At 40.5% G+C, this 23387-nt stretch overlaps 1 protein-coding gene across 1 annotated transcript in view; it reads left to right on the top strand.

Annotated features, from left to right (window-relative positions):
* The window catches only part of cfap299 (cilia and flagella associated protein 299), a 75028-nt gene that overhangs the window by 43998 nt on the left and 7643 nt on the right, over positions 1 to 23387 (top strand). The window contains exon 4 of the mRNA XM_067521655.1: positions 12188 to 12330. Within this exon, the coding sequence (XP_067377756.1) occupies positions 12188 to 12330 (143 nt within the window). The remainder of the gene's footprint in view (positions 1 to 12187; positions 12331 to 23387) is intronic.

Raw genomic sequence — 23387 nt, 5'->3', positions numbered from 1 at the left:
TAATTCCTCCCAGAATTCAAGCATGCGACTTAATTTACTGTAGGGGCAGGATTTTTTTTTTTTTTTTATTTTCTTCTTCTTTTTTTCCCCCCCCTCTTTCAGGGACCAGAAACTTTACCCCTTGTCTGTTACTGGGCTCAGCACTAGGTGCCGTAAGTGATGCCACCTGTCAGGCTGACAGCTTATTCTCCATATGGGGACAACCTTTATCAGCTGTGGGGACCAGCAAAATGTCTGCCACCTGCCAAGGATTTCAATCCTTGAACTGTCTAAGCCTGCCATTTTGGAAAATGAACTCTTTCCTGGTGTGTTAAACTGCACAGCAGATGGTCTATTTAGGGAAATCTGGCAAAGGAATTCCTCCGGTCATCACAGGACTTTACCTGCTGCTCTGTCTTTTATGTTTAAGTCTTGATTTACCCCAAATCTCTGTACCCTAATTACCAAAATGGACATTGAAGTAGAATCAAAAGTGATGTTAAAGTTTGCTTGACTCTGTGACAAACATCCGTGGTAAATTATTGTGCAACGGTCGAGTCACAGTTAAGTTACCTTGAAGTGTTGTTTTTTGGAAATTGGTTCGTGTCGTGTTTTTGTGTTGGCACAACTGCTTTGTGCCACAGCTGTTTTGGCTCTGCTACAGTAGGAGCACGGTGTGACTATGCCGCTCTTTCCCACTGAGCTCTACAGTACAATATGCACATTGAAGATCTTCCAAATACAACCTGCAGCATCTTCTGTCAATCTACACTACAATCTGTTGTTGCATTGCTTTTGAGGACAAAGAAGATTCTTCAGACAAAGCAGTCAACCTGAACTGATGCAGTCGAAGAAAAAAAAGCACAGTTCCACTGTGGGCCAAACTAAGGAGGTTTTAATAGAGTTTCTAAAGCACCAATTGCAAAATGCAGGATAGCATTTTCTGATTCTGAATGCCCTGTAATTTGAAGTGTGTGGGTTCAAGCCACTCATTTTGTGGTGATGGCTTTAGTGGTGGGTTCTCCAAAAAGACGGAGGCCAAGCAGCCGAGGCTTGAGCTAGCTGCTTTGCCTTTTTCTCTGATTGACCGGGCCGCTTCCCCTTTGGTATCTGGCCAGTTGCTCTGTCCTCATGGCTAACCTCAATGGGCGTAGCCGACTGCCGTTGGGTGTTTAGAAAGCCCAATAAGCAGACACCTGCATCTGGATTTATTTATTTTGTATCTTGCACAAACACGCATCGACGTTGTTTATGGATGCAGATAGAGAGCACATGAGGTAAAGTGACGACCAACATATCTATATTAATTCCCAAGCAGCTGTTTTAGTTTTTCAAACATTAGTATACTTCCCAGAATTTCCCAAAGTGTGGAAATTCTTGTGGTCTTCTAGGACATTAAAGGACAAACTAACTACAACAACCGTTTACAGAGCTGCACTTTCCCGAACATCTCTTTTAGAAGTGTAAAACCTCTCACACTCATGTACAACGCTGTGTCTAAGAAGAACAGAAGCACCATAAAGCTGTTGCTGATGTAACTATAAAATGTACTGCATTGTTAAATAGAATCAGGAGATGAGCTATGAAAGAAATGTAATAAAAATGAAAATATCCTACATTATATAAGGTACAGAAAAGTGCATTTTTGTGAGGCCAGTCTTTTTTAACAATTCACTTCTGTATTTTGGAAAAAAAAAAAAAAGTGATAGGCATGACGAGTTTTAAAATACTGTTTGCATTATAAACACTAAAATGTGTGGAATCGTAGTGGCCACTAAATGTGAGGCCAAACTATAAAAACGGTTCATCTCCTTCCAGAAAGGAAACAATCAAAGGGCTAGTCTTTATTTATTTTTGTAGATATAGGCCTCTTTGAAAATTCCATTTGTTTTTTGGACTTTTAGTGGATGGAAAAGCAGCAGCACTCGCCAGCAGAGAGTGCAGGGAAGTCTGGGATGGGGCAGCTGCAGTCTATCAGTGGCCCATGTGGATGGTTGTGATGAAGGGGCATATTGTAGAGTGCTCGAACAGATCACAGGGACTCTCCGCACTGCACAAACAGCTCACAACCCGGCTGTGGTAGCTACAAGGCACATTCACCACATTTCACAAAGACTGTGTATAATAGGTATGTTTGTGTGGCCCACTACTGAATTTTTTTCTTTGTTCTTTCGGTTTATCCCGTGAGTTCAGTGTCGCCGCAGCGGCTCATTTGTCCGCATGTTGATTTGGCACAGTTTTTACGCCGGATGCCCTTCCTGACGCAACCCTCCCCAATTTGTACCAGGCTTTGGGCCGGCGCTGCACAGCTGGGGAGGGGAACGGGCTGTTGGCGGTTCAGTGTATTGCCCATCTGGTCGGGAGGGCAACCTCCGACCCTACGGTCGGTAGGCGGCCACTCTACCAACTGAGTCGCTGCTGCACCCGTGACCCACTACTGAATGTGTTTCCAAAAAAAAAGATACAAAATTAAATTTAGCAAAAATAATTATAGTTATTGTTCATTATTTTGTATCAATTATTATGCAACCGGTGGTTTAAATGCTGAACATGCATTTTCACGTCTGATTTCACATCTTGATATAAAAAAGGCTACTATATTGAGTATTAGCTGATATATATTACCTGTATTAATACACACTATATTGACCAAGTAGATGCAGAACCTATGTAGTGCAGGTATGTTGTGATATGGAAATGTAACTTATAATCTGTAATAACCAGATTGAAAATGGTAACATCTGTTTTGGCCAATTTTTGGATTTGTATTCCACCACATGAATTCAGCTAAATCGTTTTGGATTCTAATTTTTGTAGCGTGAAGTCTAGAACCCACAGACTTCAGCAGGCTTCTTTCCCTGGTGGGTATGTGCCAGCCCCTTACTGCAGCTGTCTTCAGTTCCTGTCATTGGTTCCTTTGGGAGTTACCAGCCACAACATTAAAACCACTGACAGGTGAAGTGAATAACATTGTTTTAGTGGCCCGTGTCTATGAGTGGGGATTAAAGACAATTACATTGAGCCTACAATGTGGCATTGTAAATTTAAAGAGAAGTTTTTACCAATAAAGGTAAAAATACTTCTGAGTTTAAACAAATACCTGATTCATTTGCTGATTTTCTTTAATTTTTAATTTTGTTATTTTTTTGTTAAAGATATCAGTAAATAACACACAATGCCTTGTCTGACGCACCAATTGGCACAGAGAATACTGCACCTGCCGGTAGCGCCTGTGTATTAGATGGTTATTCATAGCAAAATACTTATTTTTTTACATTTGTTGGATTTTTTGCCATCTGGTAAAATGTCAGTATCCCAGGCTTTATAAATGTTGTTTGTGAACCTTTGGAGTTCTTACGTTTTTGGTGAATTGATGCAGATGTGAAAGCTGCTTTACATTTAGAAAGAAATTGTAAGTCAGTTGTGATTGGTGGTATTTGAAATTATTTTAATGTAATGTAAACTTGTAAACCATTTCAGCTATAATGGTAAAGCAGTTTAATGTTAACCTACTGAAAGTTTAAAGACTGTCTGTGTTTTTCGTTTTAGTTCTTTTTTAACCAGAAATGGCAGATGGGCACTGAACAATCAGCAAAATGCAAATGGATATTTATAATTTGCCACACGTATGTTGAGTCTTAACAGTTTTCAGAAAGTTGATTGCATTAATATGACAGGTAAACAGATGCTCGGGAGTAATGCTTCATGAAGTCTGTAAACGGGTAGGACAGTGCAGGATCAAATGAAAAGGTGACTGGTTCACCTGGAATGAGAGACTAGTGACACCTTAAGATCGAACAAGCTGCAGGCAGCTCTACGATGAAAAAAGATTTTAGCCAATTTAAATGGTAACAAACATAAAAAAAAAAATCAATATTTCACAGTCAATGCTGATGTTTTGGTGGGGCGACAAAAATAAATCCTTGATTGGGAAACACTGCAGACCATCAGTTACTTTTTTACTTGCCCAATCAGGCGACTGCATGACCACTTGTCCAAACAGTTTGCTTCCCCTGAGCAATCGTTCATTTCTCCTTTTTCTCCCCTTTCTTTCCCTTGTTATGTTACATTTGACTGGCAAGTCTTGGTCTAATTTGTCTTTAAGTCAAGTTACATTATCAATAACCAAAGACCTGTAAATAAATAAAACCAATAGATCAAAATGAATATAATCTGATCAAAAACGCAAGTGATTTTGATGACCTGGTTTGTTTTATTAAGGGAACTCTAGCTCTGGAGCACGGATCCTGCAGGACGTGTAATTCTGGTAGATCCCCAGTTGCAACACACCTCAACACATATGGTTTCTCCCGTTGCATCTATTACGCAATCCGGCTGTGTAAAGTCACTTTCAAGTCAAATAAGCAGTGACCCCTCCTCATCCTACTCGTAAACCCCTCCCCAAAACCCCCTAAAAAACACACATGCGCACACACACACACACACACTCACATGCCTCAAGGAACATCCAGAAAGGAGACAAGGACAGAGCCTGCCAGAAAAAGGGCTCCCACCTACAAACATTCCTGTAATACAGGCCATGTTTTGCTTACCCTAACAAATTTACACAGTTGTTGGTGATGGCTCGGGATTCCTCCTAGAGCACAGCCCACCAATAATAAACAGTATGGCAGCTGACACCACAAGACACCTGCACAGCTCCCTGACACTGCAGGATTGTTCCCAGGGACCTGGGGGAGGGGGGGGGGGGCTGGTGTGGGCAGAGGTAGGCTGGAGCCTGAGGGAGGAAGGGGCCATGGAGGCCAGCAGATAGGTTGGTAATGTTGCTGTGTGTGTTGTGTTTATGGGCTTTGTGTAACAATGGAAAACTCCAGCCAGAGTCAGAAGCTTAGTGCTCTTGTACATTTAATTTCTACATTTAATGAAAAGGTTTATTCCGAAGGGGACAAGAATTATGTTTAGTAGTGCTGCACAATTAATCAGTTAATCCAACAGCAGTTTCAGCCTGTGTGATTATATAACCACAAAAGGCTGTGATTTACATTTGTTGGTGTGGAGGTTGTTCATTATTTACGCCTCTCATAACGAGTGGGCCAGTTGGTCTCTGTTCAGACGGTGCAGCGTGTACGATGACATGAATCTCTTAATGTGAAGAATAGTGTCGGCCACTCGCCGACTTTGGCTCAATATTTAGTGACTTTTCAGAACCTCCTAGTCATATTTTGTCCAAAAACAAAACAAAACCGTAGCAACAGTACGTTCAGTTGACCAATTATTATTTGTCTGTGTAAATAACTTGTCTTTTGATAAAGTTAAATTCAAATCAACTTTTAAAAAATATTATTAAGTGGGGCTTAATTCCAAGGTTTGGATTGATTCTAATGCAGATATTTTCATCTCCACAACAGTCTATACAAAAAGCTTTTTCAGAAGTGTTATAAGTAGATTGAGATACAGTAAAGAGTGAAGCAGTTGGCCTTTCATTTATATGTAAAAATATCAAGTTGTTTTCAAAGCAATGCATTTATTTTTCTTTTTTATGCGTTTACTTGTAAAATACTGCAACTGGTCGTTGATAATTCACTGTCAATAATGACATTTATGGGGTCCAGTCTCTGAAAGGTGAATATTTTGTTTGAGTTTTATGCACTAAAAGATTTATTTAAGAAATTGTGCAAAACTGAAAATAATTATTTGCGATTAGCTTTGGAACTGTAGCAGGTAGATTTGGTTATCATTTCAAACCTTTAGTTTTATTTTACAAATAAAATACTTTTAGAAAGTTATGGCAGAGTTTTTTTTTTTTTTTTACATTAAGTTTTTCTACAGAATGCTTTGACAATGAAGTTCCTAAATATTGTAATATCCCAAGTATTGTCTAATGTCAAGGAGCTGCACAGGAACTAGACATAAAGTCAGAAACTATTCTTTCAAAAAAATAAGTAAACAGTGCTACATTTCTAATCCGATATTTTATTCTAACCTTTGACATTAGACTTCAGTTGTGATGGTTCAGAAATATAACCTTAATCTTCAGTACCTAGCCTCAGTGGCTAGTCCGCTTTAGTTAGCTGCCTTTAGCCATGGTCCAATCGTACGGTCTCATGTGCATCACACACTCAGATATACACTCCTCATGCCACAGGATGTCAGGTGGTCTGGCCATTGTGTCCCCACCTGTAGGACATTGTCAAAGCACAAAGGAGGGGGCACAGTATGTGTCAGGCTGCTGTCAGCTTTTGCTTGCATTGAATTTGTAAATCCCTCTCTTTCAGCCGTAGGGCTTTGAAAGCTTAGCCAAAGTAATTCACATCTGTTTTCCTTATTGTCAAAGAGGCAGGGGATCCCTCCACAGTTTTTACAGACCTCAGTAATTACGATTGTCAACACTTTTCAGTTTTTACAGTTTGTTTCTGAGCACATAAACATGTTCACAGTGGATGTTATGAAGGTGTGGTACCCGTGGCCATTTGAGAAGCTGTGTTTATTAACTGCACGGATCATGGATTTAAGGGAAACTCTTGCTCTACCGTTCTTTACCCGTTTATGTAACCTTCATCTTAAGATCACTGGGGATTTGCTTCCAGCCAGCTGGAATTTCAACTGTGTGCACATTTAAAAAACTACCAAACAGCACCAAAGTGAGTATTGAGTGAAGAGCCAGAATCTCTACCTGGGCCCTGAGTAGCACTGATGTTTCCCATAAAGCATGGCCTCTCACTCACTGCCCTGTGAGGTCACAGCACCTGTTCTTGGTAATTGCTGGCAGGTGACGTGAGGCCGTTACTTGTTTTCCATGGTGTAAGGTGGAGGTCCCCCAATTACCTCCAACGGGGTGACTGGAAACTCATGTTGCCTGATGGGAGCAAACAGCAACTGTCTGACACACTATTCGACTTCCCCAGTTTACGTCCCTCAGCAGTGATGGAGCACTGAGCGCCCCACAGTGTCCCCAGTGACTGCAGACTTATGGCTCTAACCTCTCACATCATGAAAGTGTTTTCAGAGACTGGTCCTGGACTTCTTCTGGCCCATTTCTGGACCCCCTCCTATTTGCTCATCAGCCACTATAGTGGCAATAGTGAGGAGTCCCAAGATAAGTTCATTCTTTTAGGTTAGGACCCTCTCATCCACATTCTACACTGCATCTATACCCACCTGGACAAGCCTGGGGGATCTGTAAGGATTATGTTCTTTGACTTCTCCAGTGCTTTTAATAAAACCCAGCCTGTCCTGCTGGGGGAGAAATTAAAGAGCATGCTCCTTTACACCCCACGGTTGGCTGGATTTTGAACTACCTCACCTTTGTCTGACCTGCAGCACCGTTGCTCCCCAAGGGAAAGTTCTATCTCCCTTTCTCTTCATCCTGTACACCTCTGACTTCGGGTACAACTCAGAGTCCCGCCACCTTCAGAAGGTTTCTGATGACTCGGAAGTTTTATGAGTCTGTGGTAGCCAGCTGCATCTTCTATGCTGTGGTTTGCTGGGGCAGCAACATGAAGGTGGCAGACAGTAACAGACTGGACAAACAAGTAAGGAGGTCTGGTTCTGTTCTGGGGGAGAAGCTGGACCCTCTGCATGTTGTGGCTGAGAGGAGAATGTTGTCCAAACTCCCCTCAATCCTGGACCCTCCCACCCACTCCACTGTGTGCTGGCTGCAGAGAGCAGCACTTTCAGCCAGAGACTGATCACAGTCAAGTTCTCCACAGAACAGCACAGGAGATGCTTTCTCCCAGTGACCATTCAACTGTTCAACTCCCCCCTTCTGTAAAAAGGAGGGGGACTAAATGTTCAAAATGGACAAATAGTACTGTTTTAATTTCATTTATTATTTGTTTTTTTTATTTACTCTTCTAGCTGAATTTTCTTACTTATTGATCAGTAGTTTCCCCTCCCCAGCTGTGCAGTGCCGGCCCAAGTCCGGTAGATATTGGGGAGGGCTGCATCAGGAAGGGCATCCGGCATTAAAAAATTGCCAAATGCGGCAGTGATGTGGACGATGATCCACACAACCAAAAGGGGGGAAAAAAAAAAAATCAAATTGATCAGTAGTTTGTATTAGTACTTGGTTTGGTGGAAGTTTGTTCCTGTCTTTTCTACTTTTCATGTGAGGAGCAGCTATAACAAGGCAACACAATTTCTCTATGGGATCAATAAAGTTGTTTGAATCTTGAAAAACATTCAGGTTAAGGATCATTATGGGTATAGACTAATAATAATCATAAAAAGAAATCTACCTGTTAGATACGATAACAATAGCAATAACAAATTGCCATTGTCTGAAATGTCCGCATGAAGCTTTGCTGTTTGCCCTTGTGACTTTACAGTGAAGCAGGATGAGCCTTAACAGGGTTGAACATTCCCTAAAAACACAGAGAGACTGTTCCTGTCACTGGTCCAGCTTTCATCCAAGGGATAATGAGTAAAAATTGATGTGTCTGAAAAACCGAAACTTAACAAGACCACCTCAATGCTGTATGTGTGCTAATCTCACTCTGACAAGTTTTCGGGGTAATGGGAAAAACTTGCATCTGACTTTGGCGTGGGGTCCTTAAAAGGACAACACTACAAAAAGGAAACCGCTGGTTTTAGATGTAGGTGCATTACAATATTCTTTTCTGTGTTCACATCTGTAGTTGTTGTATGTTGTGCACACAGATCCATAACAGTTTTATATGAAACTACTAAGGCCAAGGTTGTATCATGATCTGCTTTAAGTGGCTTCACATTTAAGAAAAAAATCATCTGAAACAGTCCGGGACCAAATACTACAGGAATGCAACACTCGTAAGACCCTTGAAGCATGTACTGCCTCAATTGACAGATTGACCACCTATTGAATTGTTAGTACCACTACCCAAATGTTATTCTTCTCTGTTCTTGAGCCCACATGATGATGTCTTTTCAATGCTGGCTTCAAGGAGGACATACGCCAGTAGATAGGGTATCTGGCCCAGGCCTCAAGCCAGCTGTGAACCTGATAGCATCTGTTTTAAGCATTTACAAGACGAGAGAATGGAGCCTTTTTTTTCTCTTCTGATCTCTGCAGGGCTAGTTATCTCACGCTTTTTTAGTAAAAATATCCACAGATGGCCCGTGTGCCAACAGTCATACAAAAGTGATATCATTATCTGAGGTGTTACTGTAGACCGTGAAGTGGGAGTCATTCATGCTCAGAGTAACCAAGACAAGTGAGACACAAGACGAGTCCTCCATTCTCATAATGAAGCAGAAAGGAAAGGAGAAAAAAAATCGGCCTTTTACCTTTGTGAAGACAGACAAAACAACCTCTTCACACCTGAGTATGTCCTCTCTTTGGAGAGCTTCCTATCCATTGTCACCATATGTAATCTTACCCATCAAATTAACATCAAAAGAACATTTCATGTTCTGTTGTCACCCGAGGGGGTTGGGACAACTTGTCTTTCATTTGCTTTGTCTGCATTCTGTGATGAAGCCATTTGTCATCTTGATTTCCCTGGGTTGTGTCTGGTTTGAGCTCCCTTCAAAGATCTGCTTAGTGATGAGCAGCGGGAAAACTATCTGTAGATGTGTTTACAGCGGAGAGTCCAAACCCTTTTTGTTCTCCATCATTGAATTCTTATTGGACTATAGAGAACCCAAGTACGTCCCTCAAATCCATTTATTTTTCTGTCAAAATTCTGAAAAGCTGAGTCATGATTTTTGGACCGTAAGAAATGATGCACCATCCAGGCACTAATGTGTAAATGAAGTTTAAAAGGGCCCAATTGGCCCGTTGTCATCAGGAGACAACGCCACATAAAGCTCTGTGTTATCTGCATAGCTATGGAAGCCAATGCCATGGGGGGGAAAAAGATTTGGTCTTAAGGAGTCCCCAGCGATCAACTTTATGTTTTTTCACAGTTTCAACAAAAAAATGTCTGCCATAAAGATATGAGGGAAAACCAGTTAAAAACTGTTCTACTCCATTCTGTTAAATTAGTCTATTCTAAAGAATTTGTTAGATTAGTCCTGATTTCATTAACTACTTTGACCCAGACTGTCTCTGTGCTGTGATGAATGTGAAATATAATCTAAAGCTAAAGTCAGTCTGTTATTAGAATTATCCACAGAACTGCCAAGTGAGGAAAAACATGTTTTTTTTTCCTTTGATTACTTGAAACGTGCTAAGAAAACTGCTTTCTTTCGGAGAAATGTAGGCTTTTTTTAACAACTCGCTGTATAGCCAAGTCAACAACTGAGGATATGCTTGTACTGAGGCCACAGTTGTGGGTCGTCTCATTAGCATGTTGAATAAAATCCGTACAGTCCAGCGAATAAAACAAATCTGTCGCTTTCCTGTTTCTCTTGTTATCCACATGAACACTGAAATCACCAGTTAAAAAACAGCTGCCATTTTTACACTGAAGGTCAGTAAATGGTGTTAACGTGAAAACAGAGTTTTTTTTTTTAGGGCCTGTAGATTGTCACAGCTAGAAATTGAATCATAATTGAATCATTTGTGTATCTGGACAATTGAAGACAGTTATATTCACAAGAATAAGAATCATCATGAAATTCACTGCTCAAACATTGAAGGAGCAACACTTTTCACAATGTCAGTGTTTGTACGTGTGTCAGTCTGTTCGTACCTGTAGAGATTATCGAGGGTTGATCAAAGGACGCAGAGAAGGTGACGACATCAGAGCCGCTACAGGCACAAGTGTTTCCAATGCTCAGTCATTCACTACTGACTGAGACACTGTACATAATGTTGCAGTTAACATCCACAATCCCAAACATTTGGGGCATAAACCAGCTCCTGAATATTAGAGAGAAATTCCCAGGAAAAAAAATAACATTTGTCTATATAAAAGAGCCCATGTATGTGGGTTTGTGCTTGTGGCCGTGTGTGAGGGCTGGGAAGTCTGGGGAAAGAAAAAATAAAACATTTGTCATCATTTTACAGTAAGTTAAAAAAGGGAGATAAAAATCACATTTCAGCGGTTCGGACTGTTGGCAGTTGACGTCATTTGCAAGTGTTTCCACAAACTTTGTTGTTTTTGGCTGCTTTCCTAAACGTATGAGAATCTTCTCCACTGTCTTGCTGACAGCGGCTCCAGGAAAGCAAAAAGGTTTTTGCCGACTTCAGGCAGCGTATCTAATGATGGAATCACCAACTATCAGCATGGTCGAAGCTAGAGCTTGTGCAGTGCCATTGGCATTTCAGAATAGGGAAACTGGCCTTCCTGACATTTAGATCCCAGTGAACCTGTTATCCAACTGAACCGGAGAAGGTGGCGTGACTGATTCCTCCAGCTCTTTGGAGAAAATTAACCAGGTGAAGTGCAGCGGGTGATGTTGACCAGGAGTTTTTGCTACAGTGCTTTTCACTGAGATCCATGTGTCCTGTGCCAGAGGCCAGGAGAAGGCCCGAGCTAATGCAAACCATCGTTCAACTGACACGGCCAGAGGGCCATGAACGCTCCCCTGAAGGTTACAGAGCCAGGGACTGTAAAATCAAGGTCCTGGTTAAGACTGTTAGGCCCATGTAGCCGGAAGTAATAGTGGCAATAGTGAAGATTGTTTAGGCCAAAAAGAGCAAAAGGGAAGGAACAAAGCAGGAGGTGAATGTGGGCAGTATACAGTATAGCTCAAACAGAAGAAACAGTGAAAATACTTAAAACAGTCATTTTTTTCCTCCTTAGAATGTGTTAAAACCAGACAGCAATGAGCTTCACAACATAGTGCTGAGAACAGCTATGTACGTTGGAATTTACACAACTTGAATCTTGACGTTAGGATTTAATTTAGGCTAAAACATTTATAGAACCGTCCTGAAATTGAACTAATCTTTATTGGTTTTTCACCAACAAATTCTTAAATTTGGACTTCCAGTATAAAGTTTTATCTCCGGACTGCTGAGATAAATACATTCTGGTCTCTAATGTAGGTGTGTTGAAACGGAAGTTAGACTCTAGTTACCGAATCGAAGGATTCGGCTCAAGTCCCACGCACTTAACTTGAGCAGGATATTCTATAGACGCCCACCTTTGTTAGCTCGGGCCATCGCAGGCGGACATAAGCTGGAGTCTGATTTGAGCCTGGTTTAAAGTATAACATGAGCTTTTGTATCTTAAAATGGGAGGATTTGTAACACACACACTCTATCTGTCCAGTTTTAACAACTTGCCATTGGCCTTCTTAGCTTTTTGTCAGTAGAGTTTAGCCAGCCATGATTATTTACACAGAGCGTTTCCTTCTTTTTTTTTCTCTTTTTTTGCAGTCAGTCATTTTCATAAGGGATCATAATACTCTTGGACAGGAAGTATCTGGCTATATAGACTACGCCCACAGACTCAAAACCCAAGATTTTGAACCATATTTCAGCGGAAAGAAGAGACTCATGCCAGGACGCTCGGATTTATGGTAAGTCTACTTCTCTTGTAACATGTCCATGTTGGTTGGGAAGGCCTTGACTCGAGTGGGATTTGACAAGATTTGAAGGGTAAGGAAATCTTATTATCCAGAATAAAGATTCAGGTTGACGTGAGAGACCAATATTGGCTTGGAAGGAGCTGTGTAAAAGGCCACTATAGTTAGAAAAGTATAGCACCAGCCGGCCTCAGCATAGATGTGGAATAAATATACATGTCCAAAGTAAAGCTGAGTACAGCTGAAAAACTGCTGAACCCGTCTGGACACGACAGGCATGCTTAGAAACGGGGTTTAAGTGGGCTTAAACCTTGAGATTTTGATCTTGTTATAATGTGCAGTAAATTTGTCATCACAGATCCAAGGAGGTACCTCACGATTAGGCATATTGCAAGATTAATAGTAATTTTCTGGTTTACTTTTCAAGCCCATAATCATATTCTATGTAACATCTTCTGGAGTAGATGATCATTTTATGTGAAGTTTCTGACTTGGTGTTATTATGGTGTATTGATGGTATGTTTAAAGTGGGTGAGGCTGAATGAATGAAAGCGATCAGCTGAATGTTGAAAAATTAATCTACAACAGTGTTGAGAATTGATTGTTTGTGAAAGTCACATTTTAGATTAAAGTGCCAAACATGAATTGGTTCCACTTTCAAACCCGCGAAGATTACATTTATTTTTATTTTTTTTGACTGCTCTTCTTCAGGTTTTGGACTGCGGGATGAACCAAAACAGGCTGGTGAAAAGCACCACTTTGGCCCAATAATTATATATTTCAATAATTAAATATTTAGTTGTAGTAGCACTACAGTCGAGTGTCCATCCATCAGTGACATATTTATTATTATGGAGAAATAACACAATCAGAATATTCTGGAATATAGTCGTTTTTACAGTCGGTAGTTTTCTTTGAACTGTAGAGTTTTAACTATCTGAACACACAACACCTTGAAGCAGATGGGCTACAGCTGCAGACGACCACACCGGGTGCTATTCCTGTCAACTAAGAACAGGAAACTGAGACAATTTGTGAGCGCACACCAAAATTGGACAACAGAAAACATTACAAAAACATTGCCCGGTCTGATGAGCTTTTATTCTTAACTCTTTGTCTTCATATATTATCAACACGGCAGCGAAAGTAAAGTTTTTGCACTCTGGCAGCTGCGGTGGTGCTTTGACATTGAACAACAGCAGAGGTAGTAGGACTCCAATCTGGACGCTGTTACAGTGGCGGTTAATTGCAATCCACAGCGCAACTTAGGCCGGTTTGGTAAGACTGGTGTACAAAAGGTCATTTTTAGGTCAAAGATTGTGATTAAAGAACAGCAAGCCCCTCAACATGCAAAGATGATAGATACGTTTTTTGGTGGTTTTCTCATAAGAAGTGTCAGCTCTAAAACAGTGCACCTCCAACAACTGTTGAGTAATTCTAATCTTGATTATCTGTGTTTGTCAGAAACTTGGTTAACTCCTATAACACTCTCAGGTGCTTTCAACTTACCAGGTCATAATAGTTATAGGCGAGATAAACTGAATGGCAGGGGGGAGGGGTCATGAGCTATGTGAAGGAGAGCATTCAATGTTAATACGACATCTTAGAAAATAATTTGGAAGGGGGAGTTTAAATATTTTACTTACTTTATTCACGGAAAATGTATTTATTGTTTTGTTTTGTGATTGTGATGTATCAACTTCCCAAGTACATTTTCTTTGATCATCTATTAAATGTTATTAGGCAAAATGGTAGTAAAGAACTAATTGTTATGGAGGACTTCAACCCTCTGGAGTCTAGGGTGTATCTGGTGGGTTTTGAATACTTTCAATTTTTCATCTCGACCTCACCTGTGTGAGTTATTTTTTTTTTTGACATAACTTAATAACTCATTGATCTAAAACCACTGAAGTGTTTTTGCTGAGAAAACCTCATAGCACCATATCATCCCAGTAGATCACTTCGCACTCAGAATGCAGGCCAACTTGTGGTTCCCCGAAATTCAAAAGGTAGAATGGGAGGCAGAGCCTTTAGCTATCAAGCTCCTCTCCTGTGGAACCAGCTCCCAGTTCACATTCAGGAAGCAGACACCCTCTCTACTTTTAAGTCTAGGCTCAAAACCTTCCTCTTTGATAAAGGTTATCAAAGAGCACTGACCTCCTTTCCTCCTCTCTTTCATCTCTCCTCCTCCACTGTATGACTGTAAGCCGACTGTAACACGGTTTCTTAGTCCGTGTGAATGCGACCTTTAACTTTGTGTCTTTTTCTCTCCCGTAGTTGTCTTTGTCCTTCTCTGTCTCCCTCTCTGTCCCTTTCTGCAGGTCTCCCTGACTTTAAAGCTGTGTGTCTTCCAGCGTGCAGCTACTGGTCCTACCAACTTGTTGCTTTTTGTTGCTCTTTTCTTTTCTCTCTCCACTTTCCACTCACCCCAACCAATCAAGGCAGATGGCCGTCCACCCTGAGCCTGGTTCTGCTGGAGGTTTCTCCTGTTAAAGGGAGTTTTTCCTCTCCACTGTGGCCTAGGACTTGCTCAAGGGGGGATTTGTTGGGTTTTCTCTACATACTTGTACAGTCTTGACTTTATTCTGTAAAGTGCCTTGAGAAGACTTTGTTGTGAATTGGCACTATTTAAATAAAGTTGAATTGAATTACTAATAAGTTTCATATGGATTCAGTGATAATTAGTCCAACCAGGATAACCAGCCCTTTTCAAACCCTAGTGGATTTAATCTTTACAGATAAACCAAATCGTATAAGAAAAACATACAATTTATTAACAATCTAATAATACAATATAATAATGTAATAATGTCTAATGTAAAAACCTTCGGAAAAAAGAAAGTATTCCCCACTCATTTCAAAGAAAACATTAAACTACTTGAAAATGAGCTAAAGAAAATCACATGGGATGATATAATCCATGGCACAAATGGTGAAAAAGCATGTGATGACTTTATGTCAACCAATAAACGAATTATCCTTAAATATACAAAACCACAGTTATGAAAATAGGCAAAACCAAATTTACCTTGGCTGAATGATAAACTTTGGGACCTCGTAAACAAAAGGAACTTGGCTCTTAAAAAATCTCTTAAAACTCATTGCAGCACATATCATTTGATCTTAAAAAGCTTTAGAAACGAGGTCACAGTGCAGCTCCACAAAGCAAAAGCAAAATTCTACTTAAATATAATGAAAGATGATAAAGGGAACAATAAAGAACTGATAAAGCATTGATAAGAGAAAGGTTAAGGAATGAAGTCATACAACTCAATTTAAATGGCACTTATCATTCTGACAGCCTAGTTACAGGTTTTTGTTTTTGTTTTTGTCCTTTCAGTTTATCCCGTGAGTTCAGGGTCGCTACGGCGGATCATTGTCCGCATGTTGATTTGGTAGAGCTTTAACACCAGATGCAACCCTCCCCAATTCCTACCGAGCTTGGACCCGCACTGGGAATGGGTTGTTGGGGGTTCGTTGTCTCGCCCAGAGACACTTTGACATGCTTTACCAACTGAGCTACAGCCGCCCCCGACAGCCTAGTTATAGGTAACTGTTATTAATGATTATGATGAGTCAGAACTTCTTACAAACACCATAATAAACAATGAAAATGAGTTAAACCTTAAACGGCAAATGAGATCAAATTAAATAAAATCCTCTCATCATTGTCAAGCTCTAGAGTTAAGGATATCCAACTGCTCCAATTACTAAGCTGATCAATAAACCGGGGTTTATTGCAGTACCTTTCCTGATGTCTTAAACTCTGCTGTTGTAAATCACACCGTACAAATCAGGAAATTATGTTTGGCTTGCTGGTCTCAAGCAAACCTGAAACCTTTTGACTCATTTTACAAACAAGCACTGAAAATCTTTAGAACTACCTCTAAATATAACGGACTCCAGTACGACTAAACCACCACTGTGACCTTAATAATAAACATTAGAATGATCACCTTTTTGACAACTAACTGAGAAATTATAACCTTGTAAAAGTAGAATTCATTGCAGAGTTGCTGTATTTGATTTTATTTGATTGTACAGGTGTATCTAATAACATGGTTGATTTGTGTACATTAATATGTTGTATTTGTAATATTAACAGTCCAAAGAATGTTCAAATGATTTGAAAAATAAATTGCATTCTCTCTCATTCTCTCATAGCTGCTTTCAAACTCAGAAACACACTGTATGTGTTTTTAAATGTGATGTACTTGTCCAAGAAGCATTATGTACTGAACGCTGAACATTTGCAGTCACACAATTCCAGTCCAAGCCACATGTGAACTGCTGACCTTACAGGTGTAAGCTAAAATCTAGTTTGTGTCCCTCAGTGAGCCAGGTAACATCTTTATCATTTGTTGTCAGAGAGGTGAGTACATAGAGAGCTGTCAGCAAATTACCGGAGCCAAAACCATTCCCACATTCCACACACTCATGCATAGTAACACAGTACCAACATTTCAGATACGTGCAAGAAATCTCATGAGGACTAATACAAGTGGACAGGAGTGAGAATTAGTATGCATGTCATGGTTTTATTCAGGGTTCAACCAAACAGCATGTATCCTGTATAAACTTGGTGACACTGGACAGAGTATCATCTGTAAACAGGTCTGAAAGTGAAATGATGCTTATTTGATAAAGCTTCCTAGTTGGTTCCTGTTAGGTATTGTAACATGAGCTTTTACTAATTGGCCACCATCACAAGACACAGGTTGTGAAAAATATTTACTATAACTTACTAGTGGGCTGCCGTCCTTGGAGCATGGAGCTTCCAGTCCACAGACCTGCAGGTGGGGTTAGGTTACCGGCCTGTATGTCTGTCTCTGTGTGTCAGCCCTGCGATAGACCCCTAACCTGTCCATGTTGTTCACCAATTCTCACCAAATGTCACTCTGATCAGCACTAGCAAACCTCTAAGGAATAAGGTGTTATGAATAATTTAGTAGTTTACAACCCCAATTCCAAAAAAGTTGGGAGGATAAAATACAAACAAAATGCAATGATTTGCAAATCTCATCAACCCATATTGTATTCACAATAGAACATAATCAACATATCAGACATTTTACCATTTCATAGAAAATATTAACTCATTTTGAATTTGATGGCAGCAACTTGTCTCAAAAAAGCTGGGCCAGAGGAAACAAAAGTAACATTTGATTAATAAGTAGTAATTAATTGGCAACAGCTCAGTAACATGACAGACATGACAGGCAGAGCATCTCAGATGTAAAGATGGGCAGAGGTTCACTAATCTGTGACAAACTGCATCTAAAAATTGTGGAATGATTTCAGGAAAAATGCTCCTCAACGTAAAATTGCTAATTCTTTGAAGATCCCACAATCTACAGTATATAATATCAAAAGACAGAAAAAGGAATCTCTGCACAGGGGACAAGGCCAAGATCAAAACTAGATGTGCATATTCTTCTGGCCCTAAAAACAGGCCTGATTCTCCACTGGACATCACTGCTTGGACTCAGGAACACTTCAAGAAATAACTTTCTGTGAACACGGTTCTCCGTACAGTCCACAAATGCAAGTTAAAGCTGGATCATGCAAAGAAGAAGCCACATGTGAACATGATCCAGAAACACCACCATGTTCTCTGGGCCAAAGCTCATTCAAAATAGTCTGAGGCAACGTGGAAAACTATTCTGTGGTCAGAGGAATCAAAATTTGAAATTCCATTTGGGAACCACGGGCGTCATGAGGAGGAGAGGGACCATCCAGCTTGTTATCAGCGGACAGTTCAAAAGCCTGCACCTCTGATGGTGTGGGGGGGCATTAGGGACTATGGTGTGGGCAGCTTACATATCTGGAAAGGTGCTGACAATTACATAGAGGTTTTAGAGCAACACATGCTCCCATCCAGACGCTGTCTCTTTCAGGGAAGGACTTTCGTCTTTTAGCAAGATAATGCTAAACCACATACTGCATCCATCACAACAGCATGGCTTTGTAGGAGAAAAGTCTGGGTGCTGAACTGGCCTGTCTGCAGTCCAGACCTTTCACCAATAGAAAACGTTTGCTGCATCATAAAACGAAAAGTCACGCAACAAAGGCCCAGAACTGTTGAGCAGCTAGAATCCTGCATCAGACAAGAATGGGACAACATTCCTCTGCTAAAACTTCAGTAACTGGTCTCCTCACTTCTCAGATGTTTACAGACAGTTGTTAAAAGAAGTCGGGATGCTGCACAATCACCCTGTTCTAACTCGTGTTGCTGCCATCAAATTCAAAATGAGCTAATATTTTCCATGAAATGGTAAAATGTCTCAGTTTAAACATCTGACAGGTTGTTTATGTTCTATTGTGAATAGAATGTGATGAGGTTTGAAAATAATTGCATTCTGTTTTTATTTAGGTTTACACACCCTGCCAACTTTTTTGGATTCGGGGTTGTATTTTTAGAAGTGGTTTTCATTGATTCCAATGTTTTAAACATGAAGCTGTGTTGATTTATTTATCCATTTCATCACATGTTCTGACACAGGCCCACTTGTTGCCTTAAACTTGGCCTCCTCTCGGGCAGGTGGAAGCGTTAACAAGCTGTAGGCGGAGATACTGACTTCATCCTCCATTACTATTCGTTTTTTTTTTTTTTTTTTACAAATTATCACGACTTCATTAGATTTGGATTTACTGCTATATTTTCACCTTTTCTAACCCTGTGCTTTGCAACCTCCACCCGTTTCTCCAATTCTATGTCATCCTCTACTTTTTTCCCCTTTTCCTTCACCCTTATTTTTTTCATCTCTGTCGGGAACAATAACACCCAGTGTGGTTGCTGCTAAGAGGGAGCAGATGCTGAAGCTGCTGCCCACTCAGTGCACTAAACCTCCCACCGCAGGACTCTGAATCCTGTCCCTCCTCCTCCTCCATAGCCACAAAGAACCCAAAGCAGCGACACCAGCGCCAGCCCTGGCCTCCACCTCCAGCAAAACGGGGTAGATGGGTTCACATACACATTCTGCAATGTCTTAAGGGAAGTACAAGATGCAGTAGCATTGTCTCTCCCTCAAGCAATGTTTGTAAATGACAAAGAGTGAATTTGTTGAATATATTCAGAAAAAATACTAATTGTGTGACATGTAAGACTTTCCTCTGCTCTAGCAGCATAGCGTGGAAGTAAAGTTTGATTTTGTGCCGACAAATCGTAATATTTTAAATGCTTTTGAAGTCTTTGTTTCGGTAATTCCAGCTTAAAATGTATTTTACAATGGAATCAAAACCATATGAAAAATACAGTTTAAAGTTCAATGCTGCTTCTTGAAAAAAGCTTTTTCTTTGCTCCAAGGAAATGGCTTGTCGTGCTGCTAGTCAGACATCTTCACTCTTGGACCCTCCTGGATCTTTGCATTTGCACTGGGAGGACTACAAATCACTTGGTCTTGATTTATTGTAGCAGGCACATTGGGTGGGTGGGTCATATAAACATCATTTGTATAGACATATGTTTTAAGCCTCTGACCTCCTGGGAAACCTGGTTTAAATAAATTAAGCAGCCCATTTATTCTCATTGCATCTGTAGAAAGTTTAGAAAAAGCTGTTCATTCCACAGAATCATGTAACACTGACAATGCTGGTGTCACTATTGATTAACTTATGTCATTAATTACACAGGTAGGTGATAATAACTGATGGAAATGGAAACATTTCAAACGAAAATCACAGTCACTTCCCAGATGTTCATTTTAGTTCCGGTAACTTTAGAGAAAACTGTGGCTGAAGTCTTCAGGTAAATGAAATTAAATTCTGTGAAAAGTGCACATGTGGGGAAAAGACTCTTTAAAATGTGCATCGTGCCTTTAAAGTCTTCGTTACATTTCTGTGTTCTCTACTTTTTACTTTGAGCTTCCGATGCACACGCGCACACACACACACACACACACACACACTAAAGCCCTGACCTTCATCTAATTATCCCACAGATCTGCAGCTCTGTGCACCCAGCTTCCTGCCACTCCAGATGTGCCTACAGCATCTCTGATGTCTATTTAATGTTCCCTAGCAAAGTGACCATCTGTTTATGCACTCTGGCTGTTCCCCTCCTTCCTCTATCTCCTTTCGTCAGTGTTTAGTGAAGGCTTTTAAGAGGCCTGGCAGCATCTCCCATAGTATGCTGGACTCCTAATTGATACTTTTCCTCTTTTAAACAGTTACCGAAAACAAATACATGTTGTTGTTTTTTTTCTTGCCTTTTTATGGTTTTTCTTTTTTTTTCCCGATGAATCTCTTATTCCTAAAGCATTTTGAAATGCTGGATCATATCACACGCTCTATCCTGTGTGCACTTGGCAAAAGACTGAAACCCTGAACTTGAAGGATCCGCTCAGCTGAAACACAGCGCATGCGTCTTTTGAAGCCAAAACCATAACCTCTGCAATGCACCTGTGTGTTTGGCTTCATTTTCCACCGTGAAAATATTTGCACTGCTGTCCTATTTTATTAGCTTCTAATACAAAAGAGAAAGTGTTCCAGAAGGTGATTTGGTCGCTCGGCCATGCTGATTTAAGATTTAACATGTCACTGGCAGCGTGAATGTCTTTGCAAAGTACGAAAAGTCTTATCTGTGACCACAACCGTCAATGTGAATGTGCCGTCCTTTGTCATCAGTATTTTTAAAATCTGACTCCTGACCTCTCAGTGGATCACGGCCAGTCACAGCATTATGTAATGACTCTGTGTGTGTGTGTGTGTGTGTGTCTGTGTGGACTTGATTGATGGAAAAATTAAACAGCGTACAATGGTAACTCAGGTATATGTTATAATGTGCTCAGAGTAAGTTATTAGTGTCCTGTATATTTAAAAGTTGTTAACTTAGAAATTGAAACCACACCCACCTTGGCCATATTGATTACAAATTTGCAATAATTATGATTCTTGTTATTTGTGGTTTGTACCTACTTTCACCAAATAAATGAGCATTTTCATTAGCAGGGCTTTTCAAGATGCCAGACACTGCTGCTAACGATAAATCTAATCATTAAATAAAATGTCCATCTTTTATTTATTTTTTTTATTTCTTTTCTCCTGTTAAAGGTCACCAAATGCTGGAGCTGATCCCAGCTGTCAGTAGGCAAAGGGTGGACTACACCCTGGACGGGTTGCCAGTCTATCTCAGGGGTCAAGCAGAGGGACACACAGAACAAAACAACCATTCACAATTACACCTACAGGCAATTTACAGACCAACATGCATGTGTGCGGCAGGAAGCCAGAGCCCTCGGAGGCTCGCCGGACAAGCATGGGGAGAACATGCAAACTTCACACAGAAAAGGTTCCACCAGCTGGCTGAGGTTCAAAGCAGGGACCTTCTAATGTTTTTCCAACTTTCAGACGGATGTTTCTATTTGTTTTAATTTGAGCCACCAATTAACCAATGTTTTAGCTCTGTCCTGTAAGACACAGTTCAGAAAACACCTTCTATTTATTATTAGTTTTAATCTGACATTTCTCTACTTTTTTTATTTTAAGATTGGAGCATGGCTAGATATTGATTTTTGTCAAAAGAGTTGCTGGAAATGTTCCATTTGTAATCTGTTGAATTCAACTCACGATCGCTAAAAGAAAAGTTACTTTGCTTCTCGATGTTGAACAGGCCTTTTTCTGATTTGCACTGGAAACATTAGCTTCAGAAGCAGTTTTTAGACCTGATATCTTCAAAAACAAGAAAAAAGCTCAAGGAACACACACACTGGGGTATCTGCTTCTTTTAGGATATTTATTATCCAACATGGAGAATCCAGTCACTCAGAGGTAATGAGACAGTTGAAACTTTCCTGAACAATAACCAGGAGAAAACAATAGAGCTGAGCAAGTGAGCTAAGTAACTATGGAAACACATTCGGTAGCTATGGTAAACGGCACAGAGAACTAGGAACTAGAGCAGAGAGCACCATCGCTGTTTCCAGCAAATCTGGGTTCTCACACTTTTACTGGTCCATGTGTCTGGGTGTGGTGCCATCCAGCTGCTGGAGCCTTTTTTTCGTGACCAAATGTGCATCGACCGTGCAGTTAGTCGCCCCAGCGACGGTTCTTATGGGACAGTTAGGAAGGTGGGTCCAATAAACACATCCAAGTAACGTATGAACAAAATTCTCAGCATTGCCCAAACTTTCCACTTTGCTTTTTTTTTTTTTTTTTTTTTCTTTTGCACGTACTGTGGTAAAATATCTCGCATCTGTCCCATTTCTCTCACAAAAGTAAGCGGTTCTCCATGGAATAAAAGTGGTCGACCAAAACAATGTTAATTATCGTATGGCACTTTGGTATAAATAGCCACTGAAACACTGTCAGATCTAATTTACATCGTAAAAGTATCCATATGTCTGAAAGCGAATCTCAAACAATATAATTTTCTTCTGAGTTTTAAGGGACAAACCTCAATTTGTATTTCATAATTAGGGCATTGCAGCAGTCTATTCTAAACCTGCTTTACTCAGCGCTGTTGGCAACTTGAGAAAAAATGCCAGACCTCGCGTCCTATCATACCTTATAATTTTATGCATCAGTGTATTTCCCCACACTGTTTGGAGTGTTCAGGGGAATGCAGTGCACGTGTCTTCTAGAGAGGAAGGGGTGCTGGACAGATATCTGAACCTTCAGTGGATACAACTTACAATTTATAAAAAAAGAGGAAAAACTTTAAAATGGCTTTTATGTTTGTCTGCTACACAAAATCTGACACCGAGACACCTCGGACTCCTCCGATGGAGTTACAAGGTGTTTCTGGGGTGGGAGAGTCGCCTGGGTTCCTTAAGTCATAGCATCTAGTCTGATGGTCTCATCGGGCCAAAGGAGCTTCCCTCACTGGACTTCAGGATCTTCCACATGCTATTTGACCAATTCTAGCTGAGATTGAATGACTTTTGTGGTCTTTGCCACTCTCCCATAACTCTCCCCAAACCTTGGAGCGTTTAAGAACCCACGCAACAGTTGTGTCCCATCTTAGCTACAGACACGCGTAACTCCCTCAGAGGAGTCACAAGAGACATGGTGGCCTCCCTTACTGGTGCCCATCTTGTGCCTCAGTTTTTGAG

This window comes from Channa argus, chromosome 11 (assembly GCF_033026475.1).
Source record: "Channa argus isolate prfri chromosome 11, Channa argus male v1.0, whole genome shotgun sequence".
Classification (NCBI taxonomy): Eukaryota; Metazoa; Chordata; class Actinopteri; order Anabantiformes; family Channidae; genus Channa; species Channa argus.
This window is presented reverse-complemented; position numbering and strand designations above follow the sequence as displayed.